At 43.8% G+C, this 26,431-nt stretch overlaps 1 protein-coding gene across 3 annotated transcripts in view; it reads right to left on the bottom strand.

Moving 5' to 3' along the window:
• LOC306916792 (GRAM domain-containing protein 4-like) overlaps positions 1 to 26,431 on the bottom strand; it is a 65,004-nt gene that overhangs the window by 37,941 nt on the left and 632 nt on the right. For 2 of the 3 annotated variants that reach the window (XR_013789023.1, XM_079494813.1), the window contains exons 2-4: positions 19,274 to 19,451; positions 14,631 to 14,651; positions 14,209 to 14,329 (exon numbers count right to left, since the gene is read on the bottom strand). Coding sequence is in view for 2 of the 3 variants with exons in the window: in XM_079494813.1 (XP_079350939.1) it covers positions 14,209 to 14,329; positions 14,631 to 14,651; positions 19,274 to 19,451 (320 nt within the window). In the remaining variant the exon portion in view is untranslated. The remainder of the gene's footprint in view (positions 1 to 14,208; positions 14,330 to 14,630; positions 14,652 to 19,273; positions 19,452 to 26,431) is intronic. The other variant, XM_079494814.1, reaches the window with a different exon arrangement.

Consider the following 26,431-nt stretch of genomic DNA (forward strand, 5'->3'; position numbering starts at 1 on the left):
GTTCAAGTTAGACAACATATAGGCCTAAACCAATAATCGAGAGGTGTGCGTGCATATAGACTACCACAACACCAGAACACCATCAAACAGAACACCATCAAACACAAATGTTTGGTCAAACCATATGACTCCCATTGGAAAAGCATTGTGGCGGCCATTAAAAAAAAGAAAACGACCAAACATGTTGTTTGATGGTGTTTGATACGTGTGTATGACTATGAGGCCTTAGGATTTAGAAAACATTTTGAAGAATCAGCCTCAGGTCTTAATGGGTTAACGTCTGACTGTACCACGTGCCGGTTACATTTCTGGCTAATAACGTATTCAATAAAAAATAATGAATAAAAGTGAAAATGCACTGATGCGTGTTTATCAAACAGACAGTGATAAATGTGCAGGGGAAACAAACAGCCATCATAAATGTCACGTCGGCAGGCCTGCAGCATGAGCTATAGTTAGCTTATCAATAATAAGAGAACAGCTGTGCTCTCATGAACACCAGGGATGGATCCACGCTACCAACTGGACCGGACTGCCTGGCCCACACTAGCCCAAAAGGTGTTTCATGAACACCTTTTCAATTTCAATTTAAAAATGTAATGTTTTATATTTTGTGGAGTCAACCCTTTTCAAGGTAATTATATTGTTTTATTTTTTCCTTTTTACCACATTTTCTCCCCACGCACATTTGTGTGTCGTTTGTCACTGCTGTTGTATCCTACTGACTCACCTGCCAGTGAGGAGCCCCCACCGGGAGGATGTAAAGCATTCGTCCTATACTCCTCCCGCCAAACACTCCCGAACACGGGCTAATTGTGTTCGTATGGAGTCTATATGAACACAAGCGCCTATAGACTCTCAACAAAGCCGGATGAACCACGGTGGATTCGTACCCACAACTTCCGCTGTGGTCAGCAGGCACTTACTGCGCCACCCGAGCAGTAAGATATTTGTATATGCCTATATGGTGAAGTGAGACGGAGCCAAAGCTCCAAGGGGTAGTAGGGGGATGTCCTGTATTGTTTACAGTTGGGTGCCACCGATATTGTCCCTTATCATTTGACCCATTTAGGCCTGACCTCAAAATTTAAAAAAATCCTTCTAAATCCTCCAGTTTTCTGAAATAAATATTTTCACGATTTTTCAAAAATAGCAGACCTACAAGCTCGTAGCGCGCCACTCGGTGGCGCGCTATGAGCTTGTAGATCTGCTATTTTTCAATAGCTAAATTATAAAAATGTTTAAAAAACCAAAAGGGGATCCCGCCCAAAATGGGTTAACTGTCCTTTTGCGCAGATCACGCAAACCTCAGCAAAAAGAAAAGGACAATATCGATGGCCTCCAACTGTATGTTCTCATTTAATTAAACCATTAATTTATCTCTATTGTTTTCTTTAAATAGTAATCGAGTAATCAATAGAATAATCAGCAAAATAATCGTAATAGCTGCAAGGCTATTACGATTATTTTCAAAGAAGAAAAATAAAAAAGCACCATCTCCGTCATGAAGCCAGCCAGGTATGCAGTGCACTCAATAATGCAATTTCCCTGTCACACAAATGTCCTTGAAGATGAAGCTTTGTGGAAAGGAGATGCTTCTCGGCCTGCCTCCCACCGGAGCAACAGCTATTTTAAGTTTTATTTGTGATCACGAGGGAAGATAACATATCTGTCCCTGTCGGGTTGAGACCTCATATGTCCAAAACTGTTACTTTTCAGGATTACAAATTCAAAAGTATCAAAAGTAGCAGATCCACAAGCCCGAAACGCAGCGCAATTGAGGATGTGCTACTTTTGATGCTTTGGTGTGACACTGTACGTAAGACCAAGTAGAGCGTACGTAAAAAAGACAAAACGTTAGAATATGGAGGAATGGAATAGAGGTTTCTGCTCGCCAGCAAGTTCAGCAACAATATCGTCTCTGTCAGGTGGAATTGGAAACCTCATAATTCTAAAACTGTTACATTTCAGGATTCAAATTCCAAAGAATCAAAAGTAACAGATCCACAACGTATCTGCTACTTTTGTATGACGCTGTAGCGTGATCAAGCCGGCCGTTGATTTACGGAAAAAACAAAATAAAAGTTAGAATATGGACATACAAGGTTTTTCTGCCCCGACAGCAACGAGACCTGCCCCCTGTGGAAGTACCATGAGTCATCGGCACAAAACGCCAGATAACTTTGAGAGGAGGCGGCGGCGTCCCTCTGATGGAAACATCACATCAGTGCCAAGAGAGAGCGATGATGGTTTTGGGGATGTTAATGAATCACATTTCTCTGCTCTTGTATTCAGCAAGCAAATTCCCCCATGAAGAGGGAGTCGCCTGAAATAGCAGCACAGTCGAATTTGCAAACACATGCTTGAGTCAACAGGAGTGTGTGAGCAGTGGGCCCTCTCTGCTCCATAATACATGTCCAGTCTAATTAAACCGTACATTCCAGGGCAGCCACTACGATCCCACAGTGCTGGTTACCTCACAGTTGAAATGTCAGCCAGTAAGCCAGGTAAACACAAGGTCATCAAACATCAAATGCATATAGAAATAGAGGGTATGCGCGTGACATCATCGTACCTGGAATTTATGCAGGAACGCCCACTGAGTGGCAAAAAACTACTTTCTGGCCTTGACAGCCCATTCATCCAAACAGAAAAGTCCTGTCTGATTGCATTAAACAATGTTAAACTCACCAACATTGCAGCTGTACGAAAAGCTTGAATTATCCTCTTTCTATCTGCAAAGTTTTTGTTTCATGAAAATCCACCATAGAAACGTTATGAGCTACTTTCTGTCAAGAAATGCCCTGCATTTGATTATTTTTCTAAGTGTCAGAGTTTGGAAGTGCTTGTTTTCAATAACACAACATTTTGCTGCCTCCTGCATTATGTGACATTTAGAAACAGGTGGTACGCAGGACGGTTGAGTGACTTCCAACGAGCGCTTCCAAACTCCAACACTCTGCTCAATGTTTTGCCACTCAGTCTAGATGAGGGGGGCGTGTCCTGGTGGGAAAATCATGCATGTGCATACTCTCTATAGTAATATATTGTCATAGGTAAACCAATAACCTATCATCAGTCTAAAAAGTATATGTTTTAAACTACAGGATGCCAGGTCTACAAATGAACCTGTCATCTGTCTACATGGCATGCTATCTAACTTAGATGTTAGCCTTTGCATAAGCCTGCAAGGTCGTCAAGGGTCAAGTGCTAAGGTGGAGTCTGAAGAGATGAGTCTTCAGTTTACATCCATCTCTGCTCTCCCTCCACTTGTTAGAGAAGCCGACTCTTTGAGCGTTTTTAAATCTAGGTTAAAAACCCATCTTTTCCCCCCCTTGCATTACGCTTTATGGATTTTGCTGTTGTGTCCCTCTTTTTACCCTGTGGTTCTTTTTTGTTGATTTGTACTGTACAAGCTATTACAGTGACATATTGATTGATCATACATGCTGCCACATTTACAATGTATTCTTTACTATGGTGTTTTGTTGTATCAATTTACATAATTACAATTTAGGCATTTAGCAGACACTGTTAAGCTAGAGCGATTTACAGTAATCAAGGTAAACTGAGGTAATACATAGATATAGTAATCATCAACATCCCGGCTCGACTACACTGCCAACAGTACTCACATTTTTAACTTGCATATAGAAATACTCTGTCACAAGTAAAAGTCTGTGACTGAAAATTAAGTAAAAGTACAAAAGTATCAGCATCAAAATACTTAAAAGTACTTAAAAGTACTCCTTATGCAGAATGTCCCATTTCACAAGTTTTCAGATAATCTGTTAAAAATAGCCGATCTACAAGCTTGCATGGCGACACGTTGCGAGCTTGCAGATCTGGTATTTTCAAATAGCCAAATGATGTAGGGCTGAAGTTGTTAATGTATACTTTGTAATAAACATCGAAACCTACAAAGTAATCTGTAACAAAAGTTTTCAATGAATTGTAGTGGAGTAAAAAGTACAATATTTGCCTCTGAGACATAGGCCTCACTCAGACCTTTAAAACATTGATGCATGCTTGTTGTATGAATGTTGTAAGTGTCATGGCCGCCCCAATGCATTTCCAATGGAAGTCACATGGTTTGATACAACATTTTGGACTACAAGCTGTTGTATGGCTTTCGGCTGTGTTTCGACTGCGCCCCTCCCCCTCATACAACACAAATGTTGTGTCAAACCATGTGACTCCCATTGGAAATGCATTGGGGCAAGCTGTATCACACCCTTTGCATACAACAAGCATACATCAATCTGTTGCGACCGTGTGAGTCGGGCCTTAGTGGAGTAAAAGTATTGAAAAATGGAAATACTAAAGTGCTCCAAAAGTGTACTCGAGTACAATACTTGAGTGAATATACTTACTACTTAGCTACTTTCCACCACATTCATCAGTGGGTCAGCTACATGTAGCTTAACTTGCCCAACACTGGTCTTTTAGTTAGTAATTATTTATTTGAGGGTTTTTTTTCCAGTAAGGATTGGAAGCCATCGGTCTATTAAAGTTAATATAGGCCTATTAGCTATGATTCATTGTTATATAGCTGACCCAACACTGTTCGCCTCTCGACTATACTGCCAACAGCCAACAGGCATGGCACCATCTCTAAATTCCGCCATAAACTTCAAGCATGTTCAGAACTCTGCTGCCCGCCTGCTCACCAGTACCCGTTCGAGAGACAGTCCAACAGCAATGGTTCCCAAACCGATTCCCAAACTGGTCCCCAAATGATTTTGTGGGGTCCCGAGATTATTAGCATAATGTATAATAACATGGTTTTCTCACTCAACAGTAAAGGCACCAACATACAGTATAAGTGTATAGGGTATTCTAAATTGACAATTTAAGGGCTTTTAAAGACCCTTTTTAATACGAAATTGACCAAATTGTTAAATATTACATGAGAAAGAGGCAAAAATTGCGGAAATAGACAAAGTCTATTTGGGTCAATTTGTGCACTCTCTGGTCTACCTTACAGATATATAAGGGTCCATTTGGTTCCTTATATACCTGACGAAGGCCACAGAGGCCGAAATGTTGTGTTTTACCCCGCCTTGGTAAATAAAGTTTTTGGGGAGCTTTCAAAACGGTGTGCAGACTTATTCTTCCTTTTTCAGTCCATTTGGTTCCTTACAATCAACAATTACGATCAACCATCAACAATAAATGTCTGGATTAAGTATACAAACGGACCATTTTTTTTTTAATGTTTTTTTTTTGTGGCTTTCGCCTTTTATTTTATTTATTTTTTATGGAGGGACAGACAGTAGGCTGACAGGAAATGGGGAGAGAGACGGGGGGGGGCGACATGCAGCAAAGGCCGTCGGGATCGGGAGCCGAACCCGCAGCACACTGCCAGACCGGATTACCAGCCAAGGTGCCCGGACCGCTGAGCCACGGCCCAGACAAATGGACCATTTCACTAACACTTTAACCAGACACTCTTGCAGGATTAGCCTCTCTGAACACGAGCCCAGCTGTGTCACCAGAACCCAGTCCCCAGGGTCACCTGCATTCTACCAGATGTCATTTAAGGTCTAAATTAGTCACTGAACACAAAGAGACAGTCGTAAGGAAGGACACCAGGTGTAGAAAACATTTGTCAGCAGCAGCACTAGAGGTCCTGGTAGGAGATAAAACCAGCAGCACTAGAGGTCCTGGTAGGAGATAAAACCAGCAGTACTAGAGGTCCTGGTAGGAGATAAAACCAGCAGTACTAGAGGTCCTGGTAGGAGATAAAACCAGCAGTACTAGAGGTCCTGGTAGGAGATAAAACCAGAGTACTAGAGGTCCTGGTAGGAGATAAAACCAGCAGTACTAGAGGTCCTGGTAGGAGATAAAACCAGAGTACTAGAGGTCCTGGTAGGAGATAAAACCAGCAGTATTAGTGGTCCTGGTAGGAGATAAAACCAGCAGTACTAGAGGTCCTGGTAGGAGATAAAACCAGCAGTACTAGATATCCTGGTAGGAGATAAAACCAGAGTACTAGAGGTCCTGGTAGGAGATAAAACCAGCAGCACTAGAGGTCCTGGTAGGAGATAAAACCAGAGTACTAGAGGTCCTGGTAGGAGATAAAACCAGCAGCACTAGAGGTCCTGGTAGGAGATAAAACCAGAGTACTAGAGGTCGTTGAGGTTTACATCAGCATTCAAATCTAAGCATATCCAAAAAGGAGTGAGAAGAAGTAAAAACGTACATACTCCCACCCCTCTGTAATTAAATAATTACTCGCCGACTTCTGTGCTTCAACTTAAACTACTCATTATCAAAATTAATCTCTTCAATTTTATATAAGAAAAAACACATATACATAAGAATATGCAACACATAGCCTATAAATAGTATAAACATATATAAATTCAATACACATATCCATATCAAAAATATCCATTCAACTCAAGCATTTGTACAATTTGTAAAACAAGTGCTGAAAGCGCGATGTGTGTGTGTGTGTGTGTGTGTGTGTGTGTGTGTGTGTGTGTGTGTGTGTGTGTGTTCTATCACTGTGAACTAGGACAGCCTGCGCTGTATTGATCAGTCAGTCGCTACAGAGTGAGCGCTCAGCAGCTGCTCCTCACCACGCACATCGCATGCACGCAGCTGGCATTAATCACAGATTTCCTCGACCCACACAGGGATACAATTTTATGCTTGGTTGCGTGTGGGTGTCGCGCTCCGAAAATAGCCGATCTATGTCGCACAGCAGTGACGCGTTGTTTGAGCTTCTAGGTCGGCTATTTTCGCCATGCAGCTCCAGTAAGAACTAGGTCTCCGCCAGGCCAGGTAGGTTGTTGTGGGCCAGCAATGTTCGGAATTCGCCAATCAGGATGGAATATGAAAACTAAATATGAAAACTAAATCAGTCTTGATCGCTTGACTGTAGAGATAATGTGAAATTGACTCTACTGATTTAAATCTACTGATGCACAAACTTGGACACATCAGTATTATTATCTGGAATCGTTTTTAGGATTTTTTGGAAATATTTAAGCCAATCTACAAAATAAGCCAATCTATAAACTCACAATGTAGATCGGCTATTTTCAAATGTTTTCAAATGTATAAAAGGTTTAGGCATAATGGGTAACTAACTAAAAGATAGTTCCCCGAGTATACATTATTTGGCTACCACATGTGGCCACCAGGGGTGCAGTACGTTGTTCAGACTAGTCATTGGTCCGACAAACGACAACCCACCTCAAACCCTAACCTAACCATAACCGCAAGCACGGGAGCAGGCGCTTACGGACGCATGTCGGACTAATGCTCCGTCGGAATTACATGCGGTCCCGCCACCAGCGATATCACTTAGCTCTATCTTTCTCCAGAAACATTAATACTGTAATCGCGATGCAGTGTAAAATCAGAAATGAGCCCTGAACCTCGCGGATCTGATCACAACAGACAGCGGCGTCGGACGGCTGCATACACACCGCACAGACTTATAGTCTGGTGAGACGTAGGAGGACCCTATAGGCAGGACGCAAACCACAGTCCTAGAGACCTCTAAGTGCCTGCAATCCCCCCAAGAACACACAAGGCAGGTGGAGCCTCCTGTTGGCTCTGGCATAAGAGAAAGGACAATAGCTGGAATCCTGGATGAGATGGGGCAGTGATTTGGCCAATCACTGCCGACCCGCCAACTGGAGAGTGTTGTGATTAAGGGTCGAAACACTCTAAGAAGGTTGGGAACCATCTGATGACCTCTCTTCCAGGCCAAGGCATTATCCATTATAATTGCATCTTTGATATGTATTTACAAACAGAGAACAAAACGTTCAAAGTCGGCTGTTAAAACAGAAGTGAATGCGGCGCGTGCACGAAACAGGCCGGGTGGGGCTGAGCAAGGCATTGACTAGCAACCGGCACAGGCTAAAAAATAGATTCTTAGCAAGACCGTTTCATATCGATATAAATCGATTAAATATGCGATAGTGTATTTGGCAGCTGACAGGTATTTGGCAGTTAATGTGTTAATTCCTTGTGTCTGTTAATCGAAGGCTACGGTTTGGTTTTAAATACCTCACCCGAGAGGGAGAGGAAAAGGTAGCATTATTGCCTGTCTTATAAAAAAGAGCTGTCCATATGTGTGTGTGTGTGTGTGTGTGTTCCGCACCATGCATTTCCTTGTCAAAAATACGTCCTGTGGCTATGCACATGCACACGCGCACACACACAAACACGCACACGCACACACACTGCAATGCAGCTTTTCAAGTTAAATCCATTGTGTGCATGTGTTGCGTGTGTGTGAGTGACCTTGGTAAATGCACCATATCACACATCCTCTGAACAGAAGAGATGGACTAACAATGTCACACAGATTTGTCAGAAACCTCTTACGAACTGGCTTGTCCCCGTCAGGCAGCAACATGTTTTTTAGAAGGAACACTATATTCTCTGTGTTTTGTTGGGAGGAGTTTAAAGACTCCATGCATGCATCAATCCATTCATCTTCAACTTCTAATCCGGAACCAGGTTGCTCAAGACATCCCTTTCCCATGAAGCAACAATAGCCACTTCCTGCTGGGGAATCCTGAGGTGTTCCAAAGCCAGTCTGGTGATATACGGTAATCCCCCATCTGGTCCTTGGTCTGCCACGGGGTCTCCTCCCAGTGGAGATATAGGGCCCTGTTTATGACAGTGCCTTACCCCTTATGCCTTTGCCTATTTAAAAAAAGATTGTTTGTGCACAAGCAATAATCCATCCCTGCGTGTCACAATCATCAGGTTTGGTGAGTACACTGTATGCTATACTGTTTATTATATGATGTATATCTATCCGTCCATCCATTCAGTGACACAGAGAGAGAGAGAGAGAGAGAGAGAGAGAGACATTGATTGCTAATCTGATTAGTGGGAACCACAACAACAGAGAGTGAAGGAAATCTCTGATTACTGCCATTGCGTGTGTGTGCACGTGTGTGACTGTGTGTGCCTGTGTTCTTGCCTTCGGAGATGTGGTTACAAATAACCAATTAAGAGCCCTTAGAATAGCCAAAGTTAATCTCAGCACGCACACGCGCACGCACACGCACACACACACACACACACACACACACACACACACACACACACACACACACACACACACACACACACACACACACACACACGAGTTCATGTTGTATGACATACCGCTGTGAGTCTAATGGTGTTACAACACCCATAGGTGGTTGTTTTCTACCGTTTCACTTGACCCGTCTCCCCCCTAGGGGCCTGGCAGCAAATAACTGAATCTTTTGATCTACCGTAAATGGAACATTATATAATTCTATCAATTCAATATTAGACAGACAGACAGACAGACAGACAGACAGACAGACTAGGGGTGCAACGGCTGCGGTTTGGTTCAAACCTAAAACAAAAAGAGAAATTGAAAATATTTCCAAAATTTAAGGAAGGCATAAGAATTTAAAGATCTTACGCTTATAACGCCTAAAAGAAGAGTTCCTATATCTTTCTACTCTAGAGTCATTGAGTATTTTGTTGGGACGGGTCTGATGGAAATACATTTTGATGATCTCCTGCTATGAGTGGAGAGGACAGCAACAGCGTCACGTAGGCTAATCGTTATGCTAATGTATGAATCCCATCTACAGGCTCGCAACGTGTCGTGATGCTTGTGGATTGGCTGTTTTTGCCAAGCAACACCAGCTGTATTCACTCGCGGGTCGAGGGGATCCCCACGAGGTGAAAGATAATTGCAACACCGACAATCTGCAGTTCATAAAGGCGGATTGAGGCTTTCTTACAATGGAGGTCTGCAAGCCGGGAAAATGGAAGTGAGTTGTAATCTGCCCAATTCTGGCTGACTATGGTCATACGGTGGCAGTTAGCTTGTAAAGTGGATTCACCAATCAATCAATCAACTTATACTGTATCTATCTGCATATGATATTGTAAATACCGAGTAAATAATCCCCATTCCCATTATTTCCATGAATTCCCCTTACATTCCCGTCAACCACTTACAGCAGGGGTTCTCAACGTTTTTGGCCGGGGACCCCCGGAAATGCTTTGGCAACGTCTCGGGACCCCCGCCCCACCCCCTCCCGACCCCCAATATAAATTGACTGCTACAATAACCTTAAACCATTTTGGGCGGGAACCCCTTTTGGTGTTTTAAGCATTGTTATAATTTAGCTATTGAAAAATAGCAGATCTACAAGCTCGTAGCGCGCCACTCAGGTCTGCTATTTTTGAAAAATCGTGAAAATAATATATATATATTTTTTTTTTTGGAAAATAATTTGGGGATCTGCAAACCAAATGTCTCACGGAATAGAGCAGATCTGCAAACCCATAACACATCTAGGCATGGCACAATTATAATCGCCTCATCGCAATTATTTGAGAAAATCACAATAATATTTTAACGTTGAAGAAATATTCAAAATTGCAGAACAAGCCGATCTTGTAGATCAGCTATTTCCACTATAACCTTTTTTGAAAGTATGAAATACTGTATGTCAGGCATTTCTTTGTATATTTAAGTTATTTGTCATATCTGTCTTGTGTAGTTGTTGACTAAGCATAAAAGGCAAACAGAAATGGATAATATGTTCCAAATGTCCAATACCAAAAACACAATTGAATCATTAATCGCAATGACTTGTGCCACACAGCCCTAAACGTGTGGAGACACGTTGTGAGCTTGTAGATCTGGCATTCAGCCAACGTCCCCAACAGAATAGTGACATAGGTGTTCAAGTGGGTATATTCCCACGGGGAGCTTCCACCTTGAATGTTTCTATGTCAGTGGTGCTCAACCTTTTTCAAGGACCCCCCAGAATTATCTGTATTTGGCCGCAGACCTCCATCTGAAAATATGTTGTTCCAGAGACCCCTCCAGAAGCAAAGATTTGAGTTAAAAACGATCGCTCTGAAAGAATATATACTCAAAGATTTGCACCACATTTTCATGAATTTTTAAAAATAGCAGATCTACAAGCTCGTAGCGCGGCGCTCGGTGCCGCGCTACGAGCTTAATTGTAGATCTGCTATTTTTCAATAGCTAAAGCATAACAATGCTTAAAACACCAAAAGGGGTTCCCGTCCTGAATGGGTTAATTCCAAGCAGTGAACGATGCAATGCTATTGCAATGCTCTTATGCAACAATACCTAAAGTATTATTGTACATACGACAGCTACTCTTTGTCCCTCGCGGCTAATCACATTGAGCCATGAACACTTTTCAGATATTCAAACAAACAAAAAGGTTGAGAACCACTGCTGTATTGTAGCACAACACAGGCGCACACGCACACGCACGTGCACACACGCACGCACGCACGCACACACGCCCACACACAGTTCAAGGTAATACAAACAACACAACAAGGCCAGGAAAAGGCACGGGACCACAGGCCTACAATATGACAATAAACAACGTAATCAGGGGTCTTCAAAAGGGGGTCCTCAGAGTCACTACAAGGGGGCCACCAAATCTTTGTGTGATAGGATTGATTTTTTTCTTTTCTTTTTTACAATAACCTGCACTTGAACCCCTGCATTCCTATTTGCAGGGGTTTGGTTTGGTGTATAGAGTGGAAAAAAGAGCAGACCAAGTACGAGCCTATGGTTACGTTTACTAAGTGTTGGTGGTTTCAAATGTTATACTGGTGGAAGTGCTGGCAAACAAGTCTATGAAATGAAAGTTTAATCTGCAAACACAATTTTGTATGTAGTGGGGGGTCCTTGTTTTATCTCTCTCTCAGCTAAGGCAGGGGTTCTCAACGTTTTTGGCCGGGGACCCCCGGAAATGCTTTGGCAATGTCTCGGGACCCCCGCCCCGCCCCCTCCCGACCCCCAATATAAATTGACTGCTACAATAACCTTAAACCATTTTGGGCGGGAACCCTTTTGGTGTTTTAAGCATTGTTATAATTTAGCTATTGAAAAATAGCAGATCTACAAGCTCATAGCGCGCCACCGAGTGGCGCGCTACGAGCTTGTAGGTCTGCTATTTTTGAAAAAACGTGAAAAAAAGAGAAAGAAAAAAAGATTTAAAAAAATAAATAATTTGGGGACCCCCCAAACTAATTTGGCGACCCCCCGAGGGGTCGCGACCCACGGGTTGAGAACCCCTGGGTTACTTGACCTGAAAAACGTTGAAGCCTCCTGCTCTAAAGTAACAACACAAGACTGTGCTAACCACATGGACAATCTGTTCAAGCCCTGCACAACAGCAGCCATGTTGGAAAGAAACTGGACCTCTGGATACTTCCTTCACAGGTGCAGTTATGCTAATGAAGGCTCTGTCTGTTCCTTTCTGGCCAAACAGAGTCAGGGTGCTGATATTGTGCATGTTGGCTCACTGGAAACACTCTCAAAGTGTCCTTGAGGGGGTCCCAAATGACCCCTTATGGGTCTGTAACTCACTCTCAGAGTTATGGAGGTTCTTGAAATTAATATGTTTGGGAACCGCCGACTGTGCCACACTAATAAAATGGAACTAAAGTCTTCATCAGTATAATTGGTAACACCCTTGAAGGAAGTAAGGAAGAGGGACACATCTTTCCAAAACGGCTGCTGTGCACTAGAGCCTACTGGCACAGCTTAGCCATCGTATGTCACCACTGTCCATGGTGCTGAATCACTTTGAGTCATCATTATTCACTGATTCAACGCAGAGGACAGATACACTATGACTTTGACTTCTACATGCTGTGGTGTTTCTACCGAGAGATCTGTATTAGATAAACTACATAGACACACCTACATGGTGGGGGGTAGAGGACATAAGGAGTGCAGTGAGATACATTTATACTATAGGAAGGGTAACACCAATGAATGAACAGTACAGTTTGTGCAGTCAACTATCCAAAATTAAGTGGGTGACAGACAATGTTATCACAAGGAAAGAAGAGATTGCCTACCTGTAAAGTATCTTAAATAACCTTTCCAGTGATAAAATGGCAACAAAGGTAATCAAGAAAGTCAACCAAAGAATATGATTTTTGGGCATAGGATCTCCTCGTTGGTCAGTAGGAATGCACTATGCATGCACCTCATGGTACCATAGCACTAAAGTCAAAACTACAGACCTCTCAAAACAAACTAGCTCGACCTAGGGTGGGATGGCTTAGGGTCATCAGCAACTTCCAATGGGCCTGGTTTTCCAAATACTCAAGGGACCAGTGCCCATGTACCTATCAAACTACCTCAACAGAGTGAGTGACGCCCATGGGCAGAGGGTGCTCCACCGATTTCATTCCCTCCCGATTCGGCACAATGCATGGGGATGAATTAATTCTACCTTTATGCCCCAGCCATCAAAAAGTGTGACCTCCTTCAAAAGAGACATCAAATAGCACCTTTTTCTGTACATATACTTTTACTGATCCTATAGCATTGATGATTTTGTGTATAGTATATAGTATATCTTTATGTGTCTTGGGAAATTGAATAATGTACATAGGAACACATCACGCCTCCATAGATGGTCACGCCTCATGACATCACGCCTCCAGATATGGTCACGCCTCGTGACATCATGCCTTGTGACACATCACGCCACCATATATGACCATCTCCATATGAAGATCACGACACTGACCTCATCTAACCCTGGATAACCATACATGGAGAAGACTGGATCATCACCTAGATCTGCATATGGAGCCAGCTAGCAACTCTACATCTGACCTCAAACCTTAGATCTCCATATATGGAGCTGACCTGTTCTGACATTCCATATGTTGATCCACCCCCACCCGTCCTTCCTGTTCTGACATTCCATATGTTGATCTGACCTCATCAAACCCTGTACACTCCAGACACGCTCCATATATGGCCAGTACAAAATTCATTCCATATGTTGATCTGACCCCCGTGCCAAAGCGCCAGTGCTCGCCCAGCAGTCTGCCGTCACTCAGGTGGATGCGTGCACTAGGGCGAGGTCGCTTCTCACCCTCAGGGTGTCCTACTGGTTAAGTATTCAATCAATCAATCAATCAATCAATCAATCAATCAATCAATCAATCCATAAGTGACTGTAAGTGTGTTGACAGTGTTTAAGACCTGATCTAGGAATGTCATCTCAATTAATGGTTCCAAGGGCATATTTTTTTTCTATTTCAGAGCAACTTTATAATGAAACTGACAGGAAATACCTGAATGAATTGAAGGTGTGTGTGTGTGTGCGTGCGTGTGCGTGTGTGTGTGCGCACTGTGCACACCTCGCATTTACTCACGTAAGAAGTGTTTCTCCAGTAAGGCAATTTCCAGGTGACCCTTCACCTCGTTGAGCCGCTCCGACTCCGCCCTCTGGAAGTCTTGCAAGGCGGCGGCCATGATGGGAGACACCGAGTTCGCCTACACACACATAAAAAACACAAAACATAACAAAATTGCAAATATTCATATAGCACTACAAATATGCCTTGGACAGAAACACTGCCAGTGCAGACAGACAATAGGCACACACACACACACACACACACACACACACACACACACACACACACACACACACACACACACACACACACACACACACACACACACACACACACACACACACACACACACACACACACACACACACACACACACACACACACACACACACACACACACACACACACACACACACACACACTCACTCATGACTCACGCTATCGCGTCTTCCGGCGGTCTGAAGAAAGAAGGGATGAGGATGCAAAAAAAAAGAAAAGGAGAGAGAGAATCAGTCGATGAAGAAGGAGACAGGAAAATCCTCCTCCTCCCAAACCCTCCCCCCCTGCCTGCCTCCGGTGCTACAATCTGGCTACGCACACAGGACGCACATACTGACACACACACACACCGCGAACGAACGAACATGTGTTATCGGTGAGGTTTAGCAGCAGCACCGAGCTGAGACAGGTCTGTCCGCGCGATGCGACGATGGAGGGAAGAACCGCCCAAGAGGAGAGAACGAGAGGAGACAGAGACTCAGCACACTGCTGTGTGTGTGTGTGCGTGTGTGTGTACTGCAGCGTCTAGCATCACCTCTCTACTACAGTTAAAGGGGTGTCCCTTTAAGAGAGTCCTTCCGTGCGTGAGCGCGCACACACAGAAGTTTGCATTGTTATACTTGTGAGGACCACAACATTTTTGGCCGGTGGCGGGTGTTGAAAATAGCCAAACGATAGCCAAAAAATCCCCAAAAAACACAATTGTAGATCTGCTATTTTTCAGCGTGTGACATTTCCGCACAATGTAAAAAAGGGAAAACTCTCCACCCCCTAAACCTAACCTCTCTAAATACCCATAATCCTAACCCTATAACCAACCTGTATCTTTTTCGAATTGGAAACGTATCTTTAGAAATCTTTTCTTCAACCATAAAAACATTTTCTTCCTTGTGAAGACCAGAATAAAACGATCTTCCTCACACAACGTTTATTTCACAAATTCTACTATACTTGTGGGGACGTGTGGTCCTCACATATAAACACGCACACACACACACACACACCCCCCCACCCCCCCCCCCCCAGAAGTCCTCAGTTCTCACAAGCCAGTAACCATGTACGGGTGAAACCGCTGATCGTAAACATCAGACGCAGTACAAAAAATGGACGGATAACAGACGCACGCACGCACGCACGCACGCACGCACGCACGCACGCACGCACGCACGCACGCACGCACGCACGCACGCACGCACGCACGCACGCACGCACGCACGCTCCCTCAGTGTAGCACTGAACTCAGACAGGGGACAGTAACAACAGTACACATGCACCAGTGTGGGCACTGCCATGCACCACGAAGGCATCACTGCAGCAGGGAGCGGAGCGTCATTGGACCCGAACAGGACAGCACAGGTTGCCGGCCAATCAGATCATCAGGCCTGGAGGGTTTCTTTCAACAGGAAACGCCATAACAAAGCCAACCATGTCCTCCCCACACACATTGCTGTGTGTCGTCACTGCTGTTGTATCCTATACCTGTGAGTGGTCCTTCAGGGGGTTCCAGGTGGTCACCAGCTAAATGATGGAGAGTTGGTAACCAAAGAAATGCACCCTTATAGATCTTTAACTCTTGAGAGCGAAAAATGAAAAATGTACCCTCTCAAGAGATGTTAAACATCTGCATTACTTAAAGCTGCTATAAGCAATAATGTCAACATTTTAATGACCTTTTTATTTTTTTGGTATTCAGACAGCCAGCAATGGGTAGAACGCTCCCAAAAAAGATTGTCTCTGTGACACATCTAGGGGCCACAATCTGCATTAAAAAAAAAATCCTAGAAGCTTTGTCATTGGTCCATTTGCCTGTCAGCTTCCTGATTGGTTAGTCATTGCGACCGGGTTTTTTTTGACCAATGACAAAGCTTCTAGGAACATCTTTGAATGCAGATTGTGGCCCCTAGATGTGTCACAGAGACTAAATTCTTTTTGGGAGCGTTCTACCCATTGCTGGCCGTCTGAATACCAAAAAAATAAAAAAGGTAATTAAAATGTTGACATAGTATTGCTTATAGCAGCTTTAATTCACAAATCACAAGAAGTCTACACAATTAGAGAACAATTGTTTTTGATCAACATATTGATCTATCCTAATGGTACCAACATCAACACAGCATGGAATTGTGCAAAAATATTACAAAATATTCTTTAGTTTTGGGTCTGAGAGGCTAAATGTCATCAAATGGTGGTGCGTGGCTCAAATGCTGAATAAATAATGGGCCTTGATATGAAAAAGGTTGAAAACCACTGCTCTAACCTGGCAATCAGGAGGACATCCTACTGTGTTTGTATATAGACTCAGAGCAGAAACGTTGCCACTGACTGCGCCACCTGAGTGCCACAGCAACAGCAGCCTGGCTCAGCCAGCGTGATGTCTGGTCTAGAGGGGAGGAGGGGGCCTGGCGCTGAGATCGGTGTCGCTATAGTGATCACGGCGGGGGCATGGGCCGTGGCTCAGCGGCCCAGGCACCTTGGCCGGTAGCCCGAGTCTGGCAGTGTGCTGCGGGTTCGACTCCCGATCCCAACGGCCTTTACTGCATGTCACTCCCCCATCTCTCTCCTTCGTCAGCCTACTGTCTGTCCCTCTATAAAAAAATATAAAATAAAGGCGAAAGCCACAAAAAAAAGAAAACGGTAGAGAACACTGACGTCACCACATTTGGAGCGACTCCTCTCTGCACCTCACTCCCACTCCAAGACCAGGAAATGTGGCTCGTTTGCCCAGGCTTTTGTTTTTCTTGTGAAAACGAAAGGCCTGCAGTCTCCGAGGACACAGCAACAGTGATAACTATATGACTATAATCCTGTGAGCATCCACACTGACGGACAGTACTGTTCTGTAACCATGGTGCCATCCATCTTGTACCATGGATGGTCCAGCGCTTGGAAAGTGATCCCTGCAACCACCACTGTGGTTGTCGTTAAGGTTGTGGACATGGCAATCAGTTTTTTTTCCTTCTTTTTTTTCAGTTCAGTTATTTTTGTATTTATAGTGCAACATCACCCCAACATCAGCTGTCTCGCGCTGCTGGTATGAAATGCTTGCCTTAGCTGCAGCTTTCATTACACAGTAGCTGGAGTTGGTTGGGCTTGGCGTGCCGGGACAGCTTGTACACAACCCACAGATGACCGAACAGCTGGAAGACCTGAATATTGCTGACGATCTAGCACTCGTCAGATGCAGGAAGAATCACCAGCTTGAGAACGCAGCTGCTTCGCTTGGGCTCAAAATCAACGCATCAAAAACAAAGGTAATGAGAATAAACGATAAAAACAACTCCCCAATACCGATGGACCAAAATCAACTAGAGGAGGTAGCCAGCTTTACGTATCTAGGAAGCATAATTGGATGGAGGAACGGAGGAGGATGTCAATGCCAGAATCGGAAAAGCAAGGATCACATTCAACATCTTATGAAATAAAATATGGAAAGCAAAAAAACATATCACGCAAGACAAAACTGGAAATCTTCAACTCAAACATCAAATCCACCCGTACTATACAGTTCTGAAACCTGGAAGATAACTAGTACCAACATACTCCTCCTAGGAGTCTACTGGCCCAACACAATCTCCAATGCCAACCTGTGGGACCTCACTACACAAGACACGATAGAGACACAGATCAGGAGGAGGAAATGGACATGGATAGGACACACACTGCAAAGACACAATAGATCAATCACAAAACATGCATTAACATGGAACCAGCAAGGCAAGAGGAAGAGAGGAAGGCCTAGAGCCACCTGGAGAAGAACCACAGAGCAGGAGGGCTGTCATGGCAACAACTGGGGCGGAGGGCACAAGACCGAAGGGGATGGAGGAGACTCATCAATGGCCTATGTTCCTCAGGGAATCTAAAGGCCTAACCATAACCTAACCATCACCCCATGAGGTCTCTCTGTACTGCACACTTCACAACAAGTCATACAATACAAAACACAATAAGCAAAGGATACACAGTGTAAATGTGCCAGCAGCACATATGATCAAATAATCATTGTGTGTCTGTCAGTGTAGTTTACAGCTGTAAATGTATAAATCACCCACTGATTTTGGGACCAAAGGGGGGCAGAGCTTTCACACATTGTGTCCCCCGTCTCTGGAATGCTCTCGCTCCATGTGAGTTAGAGAATAGAAGCCGACCCATTGGGCATTTTTTAACACACTGCTACACTAAATGGAACAGAGCCTTAATTAGTGTCATTGGTAACCTGTGTTGTTAACCCTACCATTTCATGTCAAAATTGCTTCTGTGGAAGAGGTCTTCTGCAGCATTATCTAACCAGTAAATACAAGAAAAAGGGATTCATGATGTGTGAGTTGTGGTTGACTTCATAGCACGCACACACACACAAACACACACACACACACACACACACACACACACACACACAGAAGTGCATGTGCTTCATGTCAAGCCAGGACCCTCATTTGGCTATGGACCCCCATCTGAAATAGTTTTGTGCCAGGGACCCCCAGTTCTTTATCAAATTCAAGATGACGGCCAGACTCGTTATGAACAGTGCATTAAAATGTATCTGAGAATATTGGAGGTGAGCAGTGCATAAAAGTGGCGCTAGAATTGCTCCCCTCTCCCGTTCTCTCTCTGCCTGCCTGTGCTATATGCTCAGTGCAGTGTGTGCAGAGTCCAGAGATCGCATAGCCTGGACTACGTGGGAACCGCTGGACGACGCTGTGATTGGTCAACGAAAGACAAACCCCCTTTTCTGAGCTAAACTTAGCGAAAACGTTACCAATGAAGCCCTTTTATGACGTCTTTAAGTGGTTCTTGTTTTTACCTGGTAGTCATCGTTACATTCACTGTCGGAGCCCAGTGGCGAATCGGCCAGGTGGTCCGAGGAGGGGAAGTCATCTCTGGTCCTGCCGCTGCCCCGGAAGCGGATCTTGTCCTGGATGCGTTTTCGCATGGTCACTGCCACGCCCCTGGGTAGGACCTTAACATGGCTAACCGCAACCCTGCACACACACAAACACGCATGATATATTTATCTTTTTCCTCATACAAGGCCTGACCGATAATGTAAAATTTGTAAATGATCAATATCGTGACATTATACTCGACACCATCTGGGATTTGATGTGAAGTGTTGTCTTTTCCTGTGTTTAACCCATTCTGGGCGAGAACCCCTTTTGGTGTTTTACCCCCTCAGGCCGGGAACCCATTTTGGGGTTCTGTACAGTATGTACAGTATTCAAAAATGTAAAAAAAAAACATTGATGGCTGCTATATAAATATTTGACATTTTTCAGAAAACTTAGGTCAGGATTTAGAAGGCGTTTTTAGAATTGGCCTCAGGCCTGAATGGGTACTTATGTCCTATTTTATACAACAAACAACAAAAACATTGCCGTGCCAAGAAACTGACGATAGCCTTTTTCCTCGCAGAGAGGAAAACACACTATAACACGCACAATGCCCCAAATCAATGACAAGTCAGGTCTGTCCAGCCAATTGTAATTTCATAAATCATAAGTCATGTGGACACAGGGTGCCAAGACTGAAAGGCAGACACACATACAGACACTTGTTTGTGCATGTAGACACACAGGTCCTGTGTCCATGCATAAACCGCTGCGTGCGACCTATTAGGTCGCATATGCGACTTAATTTATTAAGGGTGATACTTAAATTTGAATGAGGTCGCACAGGTGCGACTTGCTGGAAGGATGAGTGGAGGGGGAAAAAAACATCCCGCAGTGCTTGCCCGTTCCATTGATTGAAAACATTGGACGTTCGCCTGACGCCCAGTGTTCAAAGAACAATCGTTCACGAAAACCCACAAATAAGCCCTTCAGACTTGGATGGTCAGAGCGGCGCGATTACATACAAAGTCAATTCAAAGACGAGAACGGGCACGGCGCGACCTGCCGCGGTACAAACTGGACGAACCGATGCGAATATATATATATATATTCAGGTCTGAACGCAGCTTATCCGACACAAATTAACTAATCTTTCTCAGCTGTACAATTTCACTGGAGCGCGCAGCGCGCATATCTAACTGCATGATGATCAGTCATGATCTACACAGACTTATATTAGTAAACGTGTTGTTTGATTAAACATGTGCCACGAAATGTGCCACGAAAAATAGCTTCCAAAGCTTGTTATGTTTGCATCGAGGAGGTAGCCTATGTGTCCATACCATACATGATGATCGGCCAACAAAATACATTAATCTCCCTCCCAGTGAGTGAAGAGCACTGATGCCTGATTTATTCTTCGTGTTCCGTGCTGAAAATAGCTGATCTACAAGCTCACAACGCGTCGCGTCCGCGACGCGTTGTGAGCTTGTAGATCAGCTATTTTCAGCACGCGGAGATATGCAGGCTCTGAGAGCATTCAGAAACTTTTGCCTTCACAATAAAAGCATACAGCTTTCACAAATTGGTTCATAAAGACAAGGAAAAGGATTAAGAATTTGGCGGCATTTCACATTGCAAAATATTTTTTCCAAAATGTAAAAATATTATAATAAGGAATTAATTTGGATAATGGTAATGGAGATATTGTACAAATTGTCACTTTATTAATCCAAAAGGTTTGGACTGCATTTAATTTTCAACACAAAACCTTAAACTGACTTTCTGTGTGTGGAATATAAATATTGCCTTTATTGACTGAGTGACTTTGTGGTGGGTTGAAACCATCTACAGTGTTTTGAAGTATAACCAGGTAGGTTGCTGTTTTTTACACAGTGACCTTTGTTTTATGATTCAAACCTTTAATGGTGGAAACCACTACATAAATAAATGGCGCCCGATGTGGGGGCATGATAAGATCATGTATTAATACCACGCTATACAAAGAAAAAAATGGTGCTACCTAATTTGTGGTGGCGCTACCAAATGAAAAGGTAGGTGGCACCAGTGCTACCTGTGAAAAAGTTAGTCTGGAGCCCTGCGCACGCACGCACGCACGCACGCACGCAAACAGTAATCTGAGCCACAGAACGTCATGTGACAGAGCAGTGCAGCAGAGAGGAGCTGTGTCTACAGAATAAAGTGTAACCAGTGGACATCACAATATCACAATAAAAACTCATTAAAGGTTTTTTGTATTAATTAATGTTGTGTTATCATTAAATTCTTAGTGTTTTGCCAATTATTTGGGTGTCCAAATATGCCAATATGTTGGATTTACGTATAATATGTTGGATTTAAAGTGAATAAAAAAAGGTGAGCCAGTAGATACTGCGACTAGTTGGCAACGTGGAAGCGCCACCGTGCCACTGCTGCCAGTGGTGCGTTTACTTTGGCAAACACATCAGACCTTGCTGAATACTTTGGCCGACACACATCCCAACCTTTTCAATGAGTTCAAAGACCAACAGGCAACTAGCCCAGTGCTTTTCAGACGCTTTGTTTCGTATAGGAGGCACACCAAAGGGCAAGTCCCCAAATCTCAAGTCACAAAATAAGGTCTAATCTCTAGAACACGTGTTATTATCGCTCTCATCACTCTGAAAATGTATGTAGATTTCCAAAATACCACAAATAGTCAATGTATATAACCTCATCATTTCCCTCTATACCAGCACCAGCAGTTTATCAGCCACTGCAGTAGTGTGGTGGTGTTTTACCTGAAGAAACACTTTGTTCTCTCTCGCTGTGTTTTGGCGTTTCATTTTTGGTTGCCTAAAAATAATCCCTGTCTATCAAATGACAGCAGGAGGGCAGTGTGTTTCTGCAGGTAAACACAACCATACTACTCTAGTGGCTGATGACTGCTGGTACAGACTGGTAAAAACACAAAGTGACACTTGGACAAAGTGCCATACTATGCTTTTAAAATAATTTTGCTCTGTCTATGCTGGTGGTCAACCTAAAGACAGCCCTCTCATCCAAGTGACAGACCGGAGTAGCACATTTCATTCAGTTTGCTCCAATTCACCATTAAGACCTGATTCTACAAATGCCTTCTAAATCAGTAGTAGGAAGGATCCCCAAAGTGATATATTTGTCCGCTCAAAGTGATGCACTGTGAGCTTGTAGATCTGCTATTTTTTGAATAGCCAATGCTAAAATCTAAAATGACACAGATGCTTTCCCAATTTTAATGGGTAAATATTTAAGCACTATTACATGAGAGGGTGTGCTTTACTGTCATTAATGGCACACGTGTGTTGCTGCAGGACCGAGCCAATAAAAGAGTTCCATAAGCAGCGCAGAAGATATTCGTTAAAAGAAAATCATAATTTTGTAATGACAAAATGTCCTTAGAAAATCACTAGCATATAGCAACCCTCTGGGAGAGCAGCGAGACTCAGCACAGCTTATTTTTATGTTTTGATTAGGTGTTCCATCATGCTTTGAAGCACGGCTAGATGGCTGTTTCAACCAATCAGATTGCTTCCTCGAAAAACAACCTGTTGTATAATAAAAGTCGTATCCCTGCCCTTGATGTGAAATGAAATTACACACACACCCACACACCCTTATTCACACCTCATTAAAAAAGCCAAGTTGACAGAAAGTGAGACAAGAGAAGTCATGCATGAAGTGTAATGACACACACACACACACACACACACACACACACACACACACACACACACACACACACACACACACACACACACACACACACACACACACACACACACACACACACACACACACACACACACACACACACACACACACACACACACACACACACACACACACACACACACATTCTAAGAACAGTCTTAAATGATGCATGCTTCAGTAAACAAGGGGTGTGTGTGCATGCGTGCGTGTGTGTGCTCGCGCGTGCACAAACACACACATTTTATGGCCTGTGGTGGTGGTGTTGATGGGGGGGGGGGGGGGGGGGGGGTCTGTTGATTTAATCCTCTAATGAGCCACAGTGGCACAGAGGTTACTCCCGGTCACAGCGGTCACACACCCTGCAATAGCCAATCACAGCACTCAGTGGATAGCAGGGTGCTTTCCAGCCAGGTGAGGGTCACTGGGGTCATTCTAGAGCGCCAGCCTGGGATCAGTACCATTTTTGTTTTCCGGTCGAAGTGGAAATAATTTGACGCCATCAACGTATAGTATTCGGTCGGTGAGTCTGTCTTTTATTCTAACTCGTAGCGCGACTAAAACAATTGATTCGCATTACGTGGGGAACAAAAACAATGCGACGTCAACCTGAACACCATATTCTTTTCCCCTTTTTTCTAAACCGGACCAAACAAAATTTTTTTGCCAACCTGAACCAACATTTGGTTGGCAAAATGCGGAAGTGCTAACGAGCTGTGTTAAACCCCAGCTGTGCAGGGTTTACTCGCGCTGCACGAGCAATGCACGGGCAAAAAACAGCACGCCTGCAGGTCCAGCTTTGACCACTGAGGACACTGGCCTCTTTCAACATTTGCAGGAAGCTCCTGCAGATGTTTTATCAGTCAGTGGTCTCCAGTGTTCTTTTCTATGCTGTGGTGTGTTGGGGAGGGAATGCCAGACAGAGGGACACAGCCAGACTAGACAGACTGATTAAGCGAGCAGGCAAGGTGACAGGGACCAAGCCTGACTCTGTGGCGGTGATGGCAGAGAAGAGGACTCTGGCCAAGACACTAGCCATCCTGGACGATGTCAGTCACCCACTGCACACTTTATTCTCAGAAGAGCAAATTCAGTAACAGCTTTTTATCACAGACATGCAGCACAGATAGACTTAAGAACTCCTTTATCCCAAGGGCCATTAGACTATACAATGAATCAATGGGGGCCGTGGGGGGGAGACGACGAGGAGGGAGGGGATTGGTCAGTTAACGTATTTGCTTTGCCTTTTTGGTGTTGTACTTTTTAACCCATGCCTTTAACTTATTGCTATTGCCTTTCCTACTACCTTCTATGATGTAATGTACTTTTACATGTTCATCATGCTCTTTTTATTCTGTATGTATGTTTTTACACTGGAGCTGTTGGACAAAACAAATTTCCTTCGGGATTAATAATCTCTACTACGTCTCGGCGGCTTCAGCGTTGGCCAGGGCCGCTCTGGGGGCTTTCTGTGGCGGAAAGGCTGGTGTCAAGAGGTTACTACAGCGCTGGTTCAAATTATGTTAATTATGTATATTATGTTCTTGACCACGGACCCCGCCCATCTGAACATATTTGTATTATTTGTATAATGTAGGATATAATATACAATATGCAAGGGATAATAATTATATGCCGCCGCGGTAGTTTTTGAGAAATAACATAAACACCCCAAAGCCCAGGTGTTTATTCATCCTAAATAAGTAATTCACACAAAAGTAACAACAAAACAAAGTTATTTCCTTGCTTATGGTAAGCATAAAATCCAAGCAGCGCAGCAGGTGCTCTGAGGCTTTGATTAGACAGCGGTCTGTTATAGAGCTGATCGCTCATCTTGCTGCATGGGGACCCCTACCCTGGAACATTGCTCAAGGACCCCTGCGGGTCCCCGCCTGGACATAATAATCACAACCTGCTTCCGGTCTCCTAAAAAAGGACGGCCAGTCGGCCACCTACTCCATGCAGATATGGGAAGTAAACCGGATATGGTATGTCTTTCTTTATTGTCTCCACCAGGCCGAAGGCATGGGGAGAGTGTATGTTTTGCACTCCGTCCGTGTGTGTGTCCGTGTGTCCGTCCATCCGTCTGTGTACAGCTAATCTCCGGCACCGTTAACCAAATTTTGCACACCCACTCCCTGGATGCCAACGATGAACCTCTGCCCCTCTAATTTTGATATTACTCCTCCAGATTCTGTCCAAAAATCCTGCAAATCGTTACACACTATCTCTATAGTCATGTGTTCAAGCCGGATCTGTCCGATATTTCATATTCATAATTGGCTTTCAAAGTTTGCAGGGTTGGCCTGTTTTGAACAAAATCATGAACGCAGACGTTCCTACTAGGCTGAGGAATATATGCCACCCTTTTCACATTGGCCTGTTATAGCGCCACCAACAGGTGGATTTTTGCAAAACACTTTTTTGGAACAAAATTCCTCAAATCATCCAATAAGCCTATCTCACAGAATTTCCCCGCCCCCCTAAATACGCCCCCTTTCGGGGTTAGTATTTAGTTAGTGGGCGTGGAAAGCGGGCTGTGATGCCTATCTCACAGCCCGCTTTCCACGCCCACTTCCGGTAAATAGTGGTGTCTTTAACATGAGCATTTACACGTTTTTTTCTCTGGAGAATCTAAGTACATTTTCTAATGTAAAAATGTGACAGACCAATATTATTATGAAGCAAACAAGATGGTAAATCAGCTCGAACAGATAGAACAAACCTTACCTTGAGAAAACAAAAGTTGTAGACTTCTTAAATTAACTCTGTTAACATGTAGCGTCTATGGAGTGACGTCACGCTATCACCACTAACCCCGAAAGGGGGCGGATTTAGGGGGGCGGGGAAATTCTGTGAGATAGGCTAAGAAACGGCACCCTTTTCACATTGGCCTATTAAAGCGCCACCAGGAGGCCTGGTGGAGACCTGTGCCCCGAGGGGCACTTTCTTTTATTTTGGGTGGAAACCTCATATGTCCAAAACTGTTACTTTTCAGGATTCAAATTCAAAAGCATCCAAAGTAGCAGATCTACAAGCTCAAAACGTGTAGCTTTGCACCGTGATTCGAGCTTGTGGATCTGATACTTTTGAGGCTTTTGCACTGTAGTATGATCAAGTAGGCCGTTCATTTATGGAAAAAAGTTCAAAATGAAGATAAGAGGTTTCTGCTCGACAGCAACGATATGACAATCAGTATACAGTACAGACATTGTCACAATGTAAGATTATGTAACAAACTGTCCATATAAGTTCAAGTACACATAACTACTTGTTCCATCTCTGCAAATAATTGCGCATAATAATAGCCTCTATCATGCTACTGACCTCTTTTTTTAAAGAGTTAATTGTGACAGTATAGCCTCGATCGTCGGAAGTGGAATAACGGTGTTTGGCTGTGGCGC

Source organism: Electrona antarctica, assembly GCF_951216825.1.
Source record: "Electrona antarctica genome assembly, chromosome: 23".
Classification (NCBI taxonomy): Eukaryota; Metazoa; Chordata; class Actinopteri; order Myctophiformes; family Myctophidae; genus Electrona; species Electrona antarctica.